The following is a 10,254-nucleotide window of genomic DNA, read 5'->3' on the forward strand; positions in this document are numbered from 1 at the left end:
TTCTTTACTCCTGTCCTCTTCAAGACGCCACTAACACCCTGAGGCGGCCTTTACTTTGTTCTAGGACACTTTCTTCGTCATAGCCCAGGGGTAAAGAGAACTGCTTGTGTCACAATTGTGGTTCTATTTGCGCAGTTTTGTGCTCTACTGAGCCTGATGAAGAAACCTGAGTAATCTTGACAGCTTGGACCACCTTTTCAGTCAGCCATCAAAAGGTATCAACCACTGATGACTCTCAAAGTTAACATTTATGTGCAGAATCAAAGCTGTTTTGTACTATAAAAACCACATGAAAAACGCTGCTTCACATCTGCAACAAAAACGTATCAAATAATGGGGTAAAGGTAAAAAAAATGCAGCAAAATGCAAGAGGAGGTTGGTATATAGTTTGGTGTGGACATCTGCAGAAGTTACATAGTTTGGTGTGGACATCTGCAGAAGTTACATAGTTTGGTGTGGACATCTGCAGAAGTTACATAGTTTGGTGTGGACATCTGCAGAAGTTACATAGTTTGGTGTGGACATCTGCAGAAGTTACATAGTTTGGTGTGGACATCTGCAGAAGACATAAAATACAGGATTTATGCAACGTGTGACCATGGCCTTACAGTCACAAAAAAGCAACATCTCATATAGTGCCGCTACATAAAGATGAGAACGTACTGGCTGCTGCGACTATGAATGAATGAAGAAAAAATAAATCCCCAGGTCCCAACTATAGATGAGTGGGACGAACAGATGACATTGCGGGGGGACGACGGGAGGTCAGAGTTTCGCGGTTTCCGTCCAGCCGCCGGGGACCACTGACCAGGACACTGCACCGGAGGCCCGTGAATCAATCTCTAGTCCCAACCGTCCAAGATACAGCGGGACAGTCCTGGATTTGGGTCTACTCCCTTTAGTCTCCGGCGACTGCTGAATGTCCCTCACTGCCACCGCCCCTCTGACAACTCCTCCTGTCAGGGTAGAATGAAAAGACATATGGGTGTGGTGTGGTCAATATTTGCCACATATTTTGGCCCTCTTTTTTGTTCCGTAAAAGTTGATATATTTCTTTAGAGCTCTGGTCAGAGGTCAGGTATAACTATTTGTGCGGTGCTACACATGGCCTCAAAATTTAATTTTATTGTACATCCTCAGCATTGTCTCATATATCTGTGGCTATCACCAGTAGTTTCAAGGAACTGTCCTTTCAGCTAAATAAAAGAAATGTAACTCATATCGGACTACGATAAAATGGCCGCCGCTAAGCATGACGCAGTCCTTTTATTATCATGCTTACACGCAGAAAGCAATGCATGTCGGGAAACGTAGTCCGTTAACACTGCGCATGCACATAGCTCTCGGGCGCTGCCAGGACAACGGTCCTCTCACAGCCGCGCCTCCTGATTGGCTGTACACGGTCACTAGGGGAAGGGGCGGAGCTTCTGTGGACAGGAGCGTCTCTGGGGGCTGAGGGGGACGGTGAGAGCTGGGTGTCCCCGGAGTGGCAGACGGAGAGCCCGGCGGGGCCCCTGCTGTGTGAGTATCCGGGGCCCTCCTCCGCTGTGTCCGGGGCGTGTACATATCTAGAATGGGTGTGTGTCCTGTCAGAGATTTATAGCTGTTTATTCCTGTTCGCTGCCTTACACCAGGCTGTGCTGTGTGCGGTATGTACCAACCTTCCTACCTGTGGAGTGCATGGTATCGTCCGGTGTGGACTAGCCCATATTGTGGGGCCCCCATTGGGAATGACCCCCTTAATCTGCATTTATCTCAGGGGATCCTTGGTGTAAATTCCCAGAAAACCTTGCAAAATAATCCCCTGCCATTCATTCCAGAGGATGCAGACTCTTCTCTGGAGGGAGTGTTCCCCTTTAAATGTCCCATAGTAGTCTATGGGGTAAGGTAGAGCCCCCTGGCCATATTTCATTACCTCATTAGCCAAGTGTCCAGTGCCCCCATTGGGTTCAGGAGTCCCCTTCCATGCTTTGGGGGGTCTTCCTTGAGATCAGCTGCTGGCAGGTGTGGAGCTATAAGTCCCAGCATGCCTGCTGACCCCTCCTGCGCCCTGTACTTCAGCGCTGACTCATGGGTGCTTGTGGTAGAGGTTGGACAATGTGTGGCTCCTGTCCTCCACTGATGTCTACCTGGAGCCCCTGATCATGTGCTCTGCCGGTGTGTAATACTGTTATTACAGCCCCGCTCACTGTATTGCAGTATTTCCATCATCACAGGATGTCCGCTCTCTGAATCACTCTCCTGGAATTTGTCCTAAAATAACCCTCCAGTTTTACAGAAAAATGTACCTTTTAAAGGGAACCTGTCACCAATATTTTAGTGTGTGAATAAATACCGCCGCCTCCCCCATCAGCGCCTGTAAATGATCTCCTGACTGCCCTGTATGCCCTCATAAATACCTCCTGAATTTCTCCCCCACTGTATGTAAATCCAGGTGGTCCGCTCCGTGGGGGCGTCCTGACTGCGGCGTCTGTCCCTCCTCTCCTGCTAATCTCTGTCCGTCACTGATTGATGCGGATGATGTGTGCCGAGTCATCCAAATGGGCGTACAAAATCTCGCGCCTGCTGCGGACAGCGCAAAAAACATCACTGTGCATGCAGCAGCGCAGAGCAAAGTGCACACGCTGACAAGGCTCCTGCGCAGGCACGAGATTTCATAGGGCCATGTGGATGACTCAGCACCCATCATCCACATCACTCAGAGCCGAAGGATGGTGATTAGCGGCAGAGAGAGTCGTGGCAACAATGATGCCCATCGGACCGGACCGTCTGGATTTACATACGGCGAGGGAGCAATTCAGAAGAAATTTTTCAGGGTATACAAGGGCAGTCAGGAGATAATATACAGGTTTTTGGAATGCAGCACAAGCGCTAATGAAAGTGGTGGTATTTGTTCACACAAAAACTGGTGACAGGTTCCCTTTAAATGAGGCGTAAATATACTCAGCACCCTCCTACTGATACGCCCATTGCCTGACTATTTCTCAGACCACCCAGCACTGATCACTGGCATCATTGTGTCCTAACCTGTGACCTTCAGTAGAGAAGTAATGGAGGGAGATTGTCATTTAGTTTTTTTTTTCAGATTTGGAAATTATAGTAGTTGTAATCTTGTACATAGTAGTTTTATAGTAATTATATTCTTGTACATAGGGAGCAGTATTATAGTAGTTATATTCTTGTACATAGGAGGCAGTATTATAGTAGTTATATTCTTGTACATAGGGAGCAGTATTATAGTAGTTATATTCTTGTACATAGGGAGCAGTATTATAGTAGTTATATTCCTGTACATAGGAGGCAGTATTATAGTAGTTATATTCTTGTACATAGGGAGCAGTATTATAGTAGTTATATTTTTGTACATAGGGGGCAGTATTATAGTACTTATATTCTTGTACATAGGGGCAGTATTATAGTAGTTATATTCTTGTACATAGGGGGCAGTATTATAGTAGTTATATTCTTGTACATAGGGGGCAGTATTATAGTAGTTATATTCTTGTACATAGGGGCAGTATTATAGTAGTTATACTCTTGTATATAGGAGGCAGTATTATAGTAGTTATATTCTTGTACATAGGGGAGCAGTATTATAGTAGTTATACTCTTGTATATAGGGGAGCAGTATTGTAGTAGTTATATTCTTGTACATAGGGGGCAGTATTATAGTAGTTATATTATTGTACATAGGGGAGCAGTATTATAGTAGTTATATTCTTGTACATAGGGGAGCAGTATTATAGTAGTTATATTCTTGTACATAGGGGAGCAGTATTGTAGTAGTTATATTCTTGTACATAGGGGCAGTATTATAGTAGTTATATTCTTGTACATAGGGGGCAGTATTATAGTAGTTATATTCTTGTACATAGTAAGCAGTATTATAGTAGTTATATTCTTGTACATAGGGGAGCAGTATTATAGTAGTTATATTCTTGCACATAGGGGAGCAGTATTATAGTAGTTGTATTCTTGTACATAGGGAGCAGTATTATAGTAGTTATATTCTTGTACATAGGAGGCAGTATTATAGTAGTTATATTCTTGTACATAGGGAGCAGTATTATAGTAGTTATATTCTTGTACATAGGGAGCAGTATTATAGTAGTTATATTCCTGTACATAGGAGGCACTATTATAGTAGTTATATTCTTGTACATAGGGAGCAGTATTATAGTAGTTATATTTTTGTACATAGGGGGCAGTATTATAGTACTTATATTCTTGTACATAGGGGCAGTATTATAGTAGTTATATTCTTGTACATAGGGGGCAGTATTATAGTAGTTATTCTCTTGTATATAGGAGGCAGTATTATAGTAGTTATATTCTTGTACATAGGGGAGCAGTATTATAGTAGTTATACTCTTGTATATAGGGGGCAGTATTATAGTAGTTATATTCTTGTACATAGGGGAGCAGTATTATAGTAGTTATATTCTTGTACATAGGGGAGCAGTATTGTAGTAGTTATATTCTTGTACATAGTAAGCAGTATTATAGTAGTTATATTCTTTTACATAGGGGAGCAGTATTATAGTAGTTATATTCTTGTACATAGGGGAGCAGTATTATAGTAGTTATATTCTTGTACATAGGGGAGCAGTATTATAGTAGTTATATTCTTGTACATAGGGGAGCAGTATTATAGTAGTTATATTCTTGTACATAGGGGAGCAGTATTATAGTAGTTATATTCTTGTACATAGGGGGCAGTATTATAGTAGTTATATTTTTGTACATAGGGGGCAGTATTATAGTAGTTATATTCTTGTACATAGGGGCAGTATTATAGTAGTTATATTCTTGTACATAGGGAGCAGTATTATAGTAGTTATATTCTTGTACATAGGGGCAGTATTATAGTAGTTATATTCTTGTACATAGGAGGCAGTATTATAGTAGTTATATTCTTGTACATAGGGAGCAGTATTATAGTAGTTATATTTTTGTACATAGGGGGCAGTATTATAGTACTTATATTCTTGTACATAGGGGCAGTATTATAGTAGTTATACTCTTGTATATAGGAGGCAGTATTATAGTAGTTATATTCTTGTACATAGGGGCAGTATTATAGTAGTTATACTCTTGTATATAGGAGGCAGTATTATAGTAGTTGTATTCTTGTACATAGGGGAGCAGTATTATAGTAGTTATATTCTTGTACATAGGGGAGCAGTATTATAGTAGTTATATTGTACATAGGGGGCAGTATTATAGTAGTTATATTTTTGTACATAGGGGGCAGTATTATAGTAGTTATATTCTTGTACATAGGGGCAGTATTATAGTAGTTATATTCTTGTACATAGGGAGCAGTATTATAGTAGTTATATTCTTGTACATAGGGGCAGTATTATAGTAGTTATATTCTTGTACATAGGAGGCAGTATTATAGTAGTTATATTCTTGTACATAGGGAGCAGTATTATAGTAGTTATATTTTTGTACATAGGGGGCAGTATTATAGTAGTTATATTCTTGTACATAGGGGCAGTATTATAGTAGTTATACTCTTGTATATAGGAGGCAGTATTATAGTAGTTATATTCTTGTACATAGGGGAGCAGTATTATAGTAGTTATATTCTTGTACATAGGGGAGCAGTATTATAGTAGTTATATTTTTGAACATAGGGGCAGTATTATAGGAGATGTGCTATATCCTCATGTCTGATGGGTAGAAAGTGTCACATCAGATCAGTTTTGGTATAGACCGGAGATGCTGATTGGTCCCTGCTTTTTGTGTGAGCTGTTGGTTGTTGTGCCAAGATTCGTGTTTTTGACTCTTTTCCTTCTTTTGCAGATGATCTCCATTTTCCCATCGGCCACCAGTCCATTCGGGTTTCTTTCCATCACGCCCAAGTGACCATCATGTCCTTTCTCTGGCCACTCTAGATCCAGGTCTCCTTCCTCCTCACGCCCGTCTCTGCTTCCATGTGGTGCTGTGTTGACCGGCGGCCTCTTTATCCCAGGACATGATATGTTCTCACTCCTGAAGATGGACGGAGGCAATAAGAATCTTGTACATAACTTTATATGCAAAAAACTTTCCCAGAAAGGCTTTAACCTCAGCTGCTGCAGTGATGCCGAGCCTGCAATACTGTGGAATGGGTCCTCACCCACTGGCCAGGCCGGTGCCCAAGCTGCTGCAGCCCTGCCGAGCACCGTGGTTGAGGATGTGCTGCAGACGCTGCTGGATGCCTCGGATGAGTTTGAGCTGAGGTATCGCAGGGCATTCAGCGACCTGAGCTGCCAGCTGCACATCACCCAGGACACTGCGTATCAGAGCTTCGAGCAGGTGGTGCACGAGCTGTTCAGAGACGGCATAAACTGGGGACGCATTGTAGCTTTTTTCTCTTTTGGGGGGGCGCTGTGCTTTGAAAGTGTAAACAAGGAAATGGAAGGTCTGATACCTAGGATTATTGAATGGATGGCCACCTTTCTGGATGCAGCTCTAGGACCATGGATACAAAGAAATGGAGGCTGGGTGAGCAGTGGGAATGTGGGGTGGGTGGGCTTTGGGTTACAGGACTGAGTGAGCAGAGCTTCACTAGGTATGACTAGTGGTTGAGCAGTTTAGGGTGGGTTAGCAGTGGTAATAAGTGGGTATGGGGTATGGATGGGCCAAGGATAAATATGGTTAAAGGGAACCTGTCAGGTCCAATATTCACCCAGAACCACGAACAGTTCTAGGTGTATATTGCTAATCCCTGCCCAACTGTCCCTGTATACACTAGTATAGATAAAGATCTTTAGAAAAAGTATTTCTAAAGATCCTTCATTATATGTTAATGAGGCCAGCGACTAGTCTCAAGAACGTTAGTTCCCTTGGCTAGTCGGCCCCCTTAGCTTGTAAGCACATGCCTGTGGGCGTGCAAACATGCTAATGAATGCACAGCATCAGAGGATGGTTGTGCTCACCTCTCTGCTCCCATCACATCCGACGCTGGATTTTATCTCAGTGTGCATGATCTCCAGACTTCCGGTCATGCGCAATATGAAGCCGGGTGTACGCGTCCCGCCTTCAAACTGGTGTAGTGCGCATGACAGGAAGTGCGGTTACTTCTGATCAATGCGCACTGACCCTATGCCCGGCGTCTGAGGCAGTGCAACGGACACAGGTACTCGTGTCACTGCTGATGATGATCCTGGGCATTGAATAGCATATTAGAATACACTTGTGGGTGTGCTACCATGCTAAGAGGGCAGAATGAGCACAGGAACTAACGTCCTTACGACTAGTTGCTGGCCTCATTAGCATATCATAAAGGATCTTTAGAAATACTTTTCTAAAGATCTCTTTATCTATGCTAGTGTATACAGGGACGGTTAGGTAGGGAATAGCAATATACACCCAGAACTGCTCGTGGTCCTGGGTGCAGATTGCACCTGACAGGTTCCCTTTAATAGAGGGTGAAAAAAATTGACATTTAATTAATTTGAACAGATCTTCATAATTTCTTCCTCTTCCTTCATTTTGATGCAAGCCTCCACCTCCCTTGAAATGCATGGGTGCTTAATGATTTGGTAAATCGTTGGCGCCCAACATTTGCACATATTGATTGTCACCTATCTAAGTCTCCAGGATTGTGCCCTTTTGTACAGTTATAGCTCCTTTTTTAATCATACGGTCTCTTCATCAGTCCTAGGTGTCCCGCTCAGCGAGTGTTACCTGACAAGGGGACTTCTCCTTACCGCGGCTTTATACATTGCAGAGTATTGACTTAGAAAGTCCGCCTGCAGAGGACATAATGCGGAGAGTCCCTACTCACTGACAGCAGTGCCAGCGACTTAATTCATTCATGTTCCTCATTCCTTTTGGGGAAATTTTGATGGAAGAGGGGAATTCCAGATGTCCTATTCACTACGTATGTTCCTGTTACTGCTCTAAACAGTGCTTCCCCGCCGCAGCCTGTGGATCCTTTATACCGTATAGCATTGAGCCCCGTCTGCGGTGACATGCTCTATTGCAACCTCAGTACAACTCCCCATCCCATGCACCATCTTTCCTCACCAGCTAAAACCAAATGTATTGGGGACATACATAAATATGCACCACTGTGCAAACCTGGTATTACCCAGCATTTGCTCATCTGATAATCTAGGAAAAATCTATTTTGTACTGACATTTGGCATTGAGCCACCAGTGCAGGAGCTTCATATACAGGCCATGCGGATGTCACCATGTAGACCTTCCCTAAGTGTAGTGACGCCATGGGAGACGACCCCTGACGCCATGGGAGACGACCCCTGACGCCATGGGAGACGACCCCTGACGCCATGGGAGACGACCCCTGACGCCATGGGAGACCGACCTCCTGGATCCTATATCTGTAGTGTGAAGACCACTACACTGACGTCAAGAAGGTACCCATAAACGTACTTTAGGTATGACTGTGTGAAAAGTGAAGTTCACTTTTCTACATTTTCACTTCAACAGATCACAGGTGGCACATATTGGACAAGTGTCAGCTCCTCTGGCTGATGGCTACCTATCTCGATATGCCCCTATGCACATGCATGCTCAGACTGGAGACAGATGTTGACTTATATATACATTAGATGGCCAGCTTAAAGAGGTTAGCCAATACTCTTTATTGATGACCTGTGTTTGGTATAAACCATCAATATCTGATGAGTGGGGTGTGAAACTCTGCACGCTCAGATGAGCAATCGATTCGCGCTGCCCTTGTCTGGAGCCAGGCTGCTCCTCCATGGCAGCCAATCTGCAATTCTGTGCCCCACTGGCCCTCTAGACCCAAGACATCATGATTTACTGGAGCACTGTAAGTGCACAAGGTGCTCAGGACGCCAGAGAGGACTGGACTGGACCCCAGATCAGGGCATCGTGACTCACTTTGCTCATCTCAATTAAGACCCATTGTAACAAAACAAGTGAATTGTTTGCAGAGTTGCTCAACAGGTAAAATAATGTTAAAAGTCATAAAGGTGCACCCATCTGTGAGCTCATCGGGGTCGGTGCTCACCTTTGCTACAGGCTTGTTACTAGGGTTGAGTTCACTGATGATGATGACTAGTCGGTGAGCAATGTGAAGAATGTCATTGTGTTCTCCTCACCTCCTACCGGGGACACTCCTGAGAACAGATCTGGGATTCATGCCTGGACTTAGCCGCTGCTCCGCAGATCACAGTTCATTCTTCTGTGGCCGCATGTAAACATCTCGCTGATGCCCGAGACATTCCTGTACAGGGAGAGAAGGCCAGAAACTATGTGGCTTGTGACGAAATCATCTCCTGTCCTCTTAACATCATGATCTGGGCTTGTTCCTTGAGGTGGCCACGGCCACGCCTGAGATTTACCTGCAAGCAATATGGATGCTCGCTCACGTGGGTAGATCAATACAAGAGAAGGATGGGGGTAACTGTGCTGACTTGGTCTGGGGAGAAGCAGGTTGATGACCGTCAATGAACAATTTCATGGTGGTGGTCACATGTATAGCAGTAATCCAGAATAATCCAGAAGTGTTCTGATTTATGGGTTTCTCTTGTGTCCCTCTGATGTCCGTGTTGGACGTTCCTGTTTTATTAACCTCCTTTTCCTTCCCCGCAGGAAGCATTTGTCAGCCTTTATGGGAGCGACGCCGCAGCCAAATCCAGAAAGAGCCAGGAACGCTTCGGGAAGTGGCTGCTCACTGGAGTGACGCTGGCTGGAGTCGTCCTGTTGGCTTCCTACATGGTCCGCAGATAGACCTCCGCCCGCCGGACCCAGATAAATCGGAAAGGTGGAGGGAAGGGAGGAGAAGGTTTCACTCTTGATGCAGACAAAGAATGTCTTATCCCCTTCATCATCCAGGATGCAAAAAATAGCTAATAAAAATACCTGGGATTCCCTGCGGGCCGACTCCAAACCTTTTTTTTAACCCTTTGTTAGCTTGTTTTAAGTCTCTGTTTTGTGGATCAGATCTGTATCTGAATAAATAGGTTTTTCCTTTACCCGTTGTGCTGGAAGTCGCTGCATTTCCTCGTCCTTGTCCTGGATATTTGTGACATTACTGTGTGATTGATCCATAATTCAGTCACGAGTCCCAGGGGGTCACATACCCCATCCCAGTACAAAAGTGATAACAAGGTCCTTACTGTGGTTTTAAAGGGGGCTTCTACCTTATCCACATCATGTGGAGCTTTCAGAAGGGATGTGTCCACTTTTAGCTTGAGAGCTGCTCCCACCCTAGAGGACTCAGTGTCTCCCTCTATTACAGGGGATGTCCTTTGTATTAAGTGCCAG

The 10,254-nt window shown here is 44.2% G+C and overlaps 2 protein-coding genes across 3 annotated transcripts in view; one reads left to right on the forward strand and one right to left on the reverse strand.

Annotated features, from left to right (window-relative positions):
• Nucleotides 1–2,458, reverse strand: part of TPX2 (TPX2 microtubule nucleation factor) — an 85,143-nt gene extending 82,685 nt beyond the window's left edge. Inside the window, exon 1 of the mRNA XM_075350535.1 lies at nucleotides 2,400–2,458. The gene's annotated coding sequence lies outside the window, so the exon portion shown is untranslated. The remainder of the gene's footprint in view (nucleotides 1–2,399) is intronic.
• BCL2L1 (BCL2 like 1) lies at nucleotides 1,370–9,962 on the forward strand. Of its 2 annotated transcripts, none has more exons than XM_075350538.1 (3): nucleotides 1,370–1,521; nucleotides 5,812–6,495; nucleotides 9,580–9,962. In XM_075350538.1, exons 2-3 carry the CDS (start codon nucleotides 5,989–5,991, stop codon nucleotides 9,715–9,717), a joined length of 645 nt encoding a protein of 214 aa, XP_075206653.1. In that variant the 5' UTR covers nucleotides 1,370–1,521; nucleotides 5,812–5,988; the 3' UTR covers nucleotides 9,718–9,962. The 2 variants fall into 2 exon arrangements, with proteins under 2 accessions (XP_075206653.1, XP_075206654.1); XM_075350539.1 differs by lacking the exon at nucleotides 1,370–1,521 and adding an exon at nucleotides 1,528–1,649.
• The last annotated feature ends 292 nt before the right edge of the window (nucleotides 9,963–10,254 follow it).

This window comes from Anomaloglossus baeobatrachus, chromosome 5, assembly GCF_048569485.1.
Source record: "Anomaloglossus baeobatrachus isolate aAnoBae1 chromosome 5, aAnoBae1.hap1, whole genome shotgun sequence".
Lineage (NCBI taxonomy): Eukaryota > Metazoa > Chordata > Amphibia > Anura > Aromobatidae > Anomaloglossus > Anomaloglossus baeobatrachus.

Bases quoted from the DNA above. Each gene is read 5' to 3' on its own strand.
- BCL2L1 (XM_075350538.1), top strand. From the start codon at position 5,989: ATGTTCTCACTCCTGAAGATGGACGGAGGCAATAAGAATCTTGTACAT. The intron at 6,496-9,579 runs GTGAGCAGTGGG...CCTTCCCCGCAG, and splicing joins TACAAAGAAATGGAGGCTGG to GAAGCATTTGTCAGCCTTTA.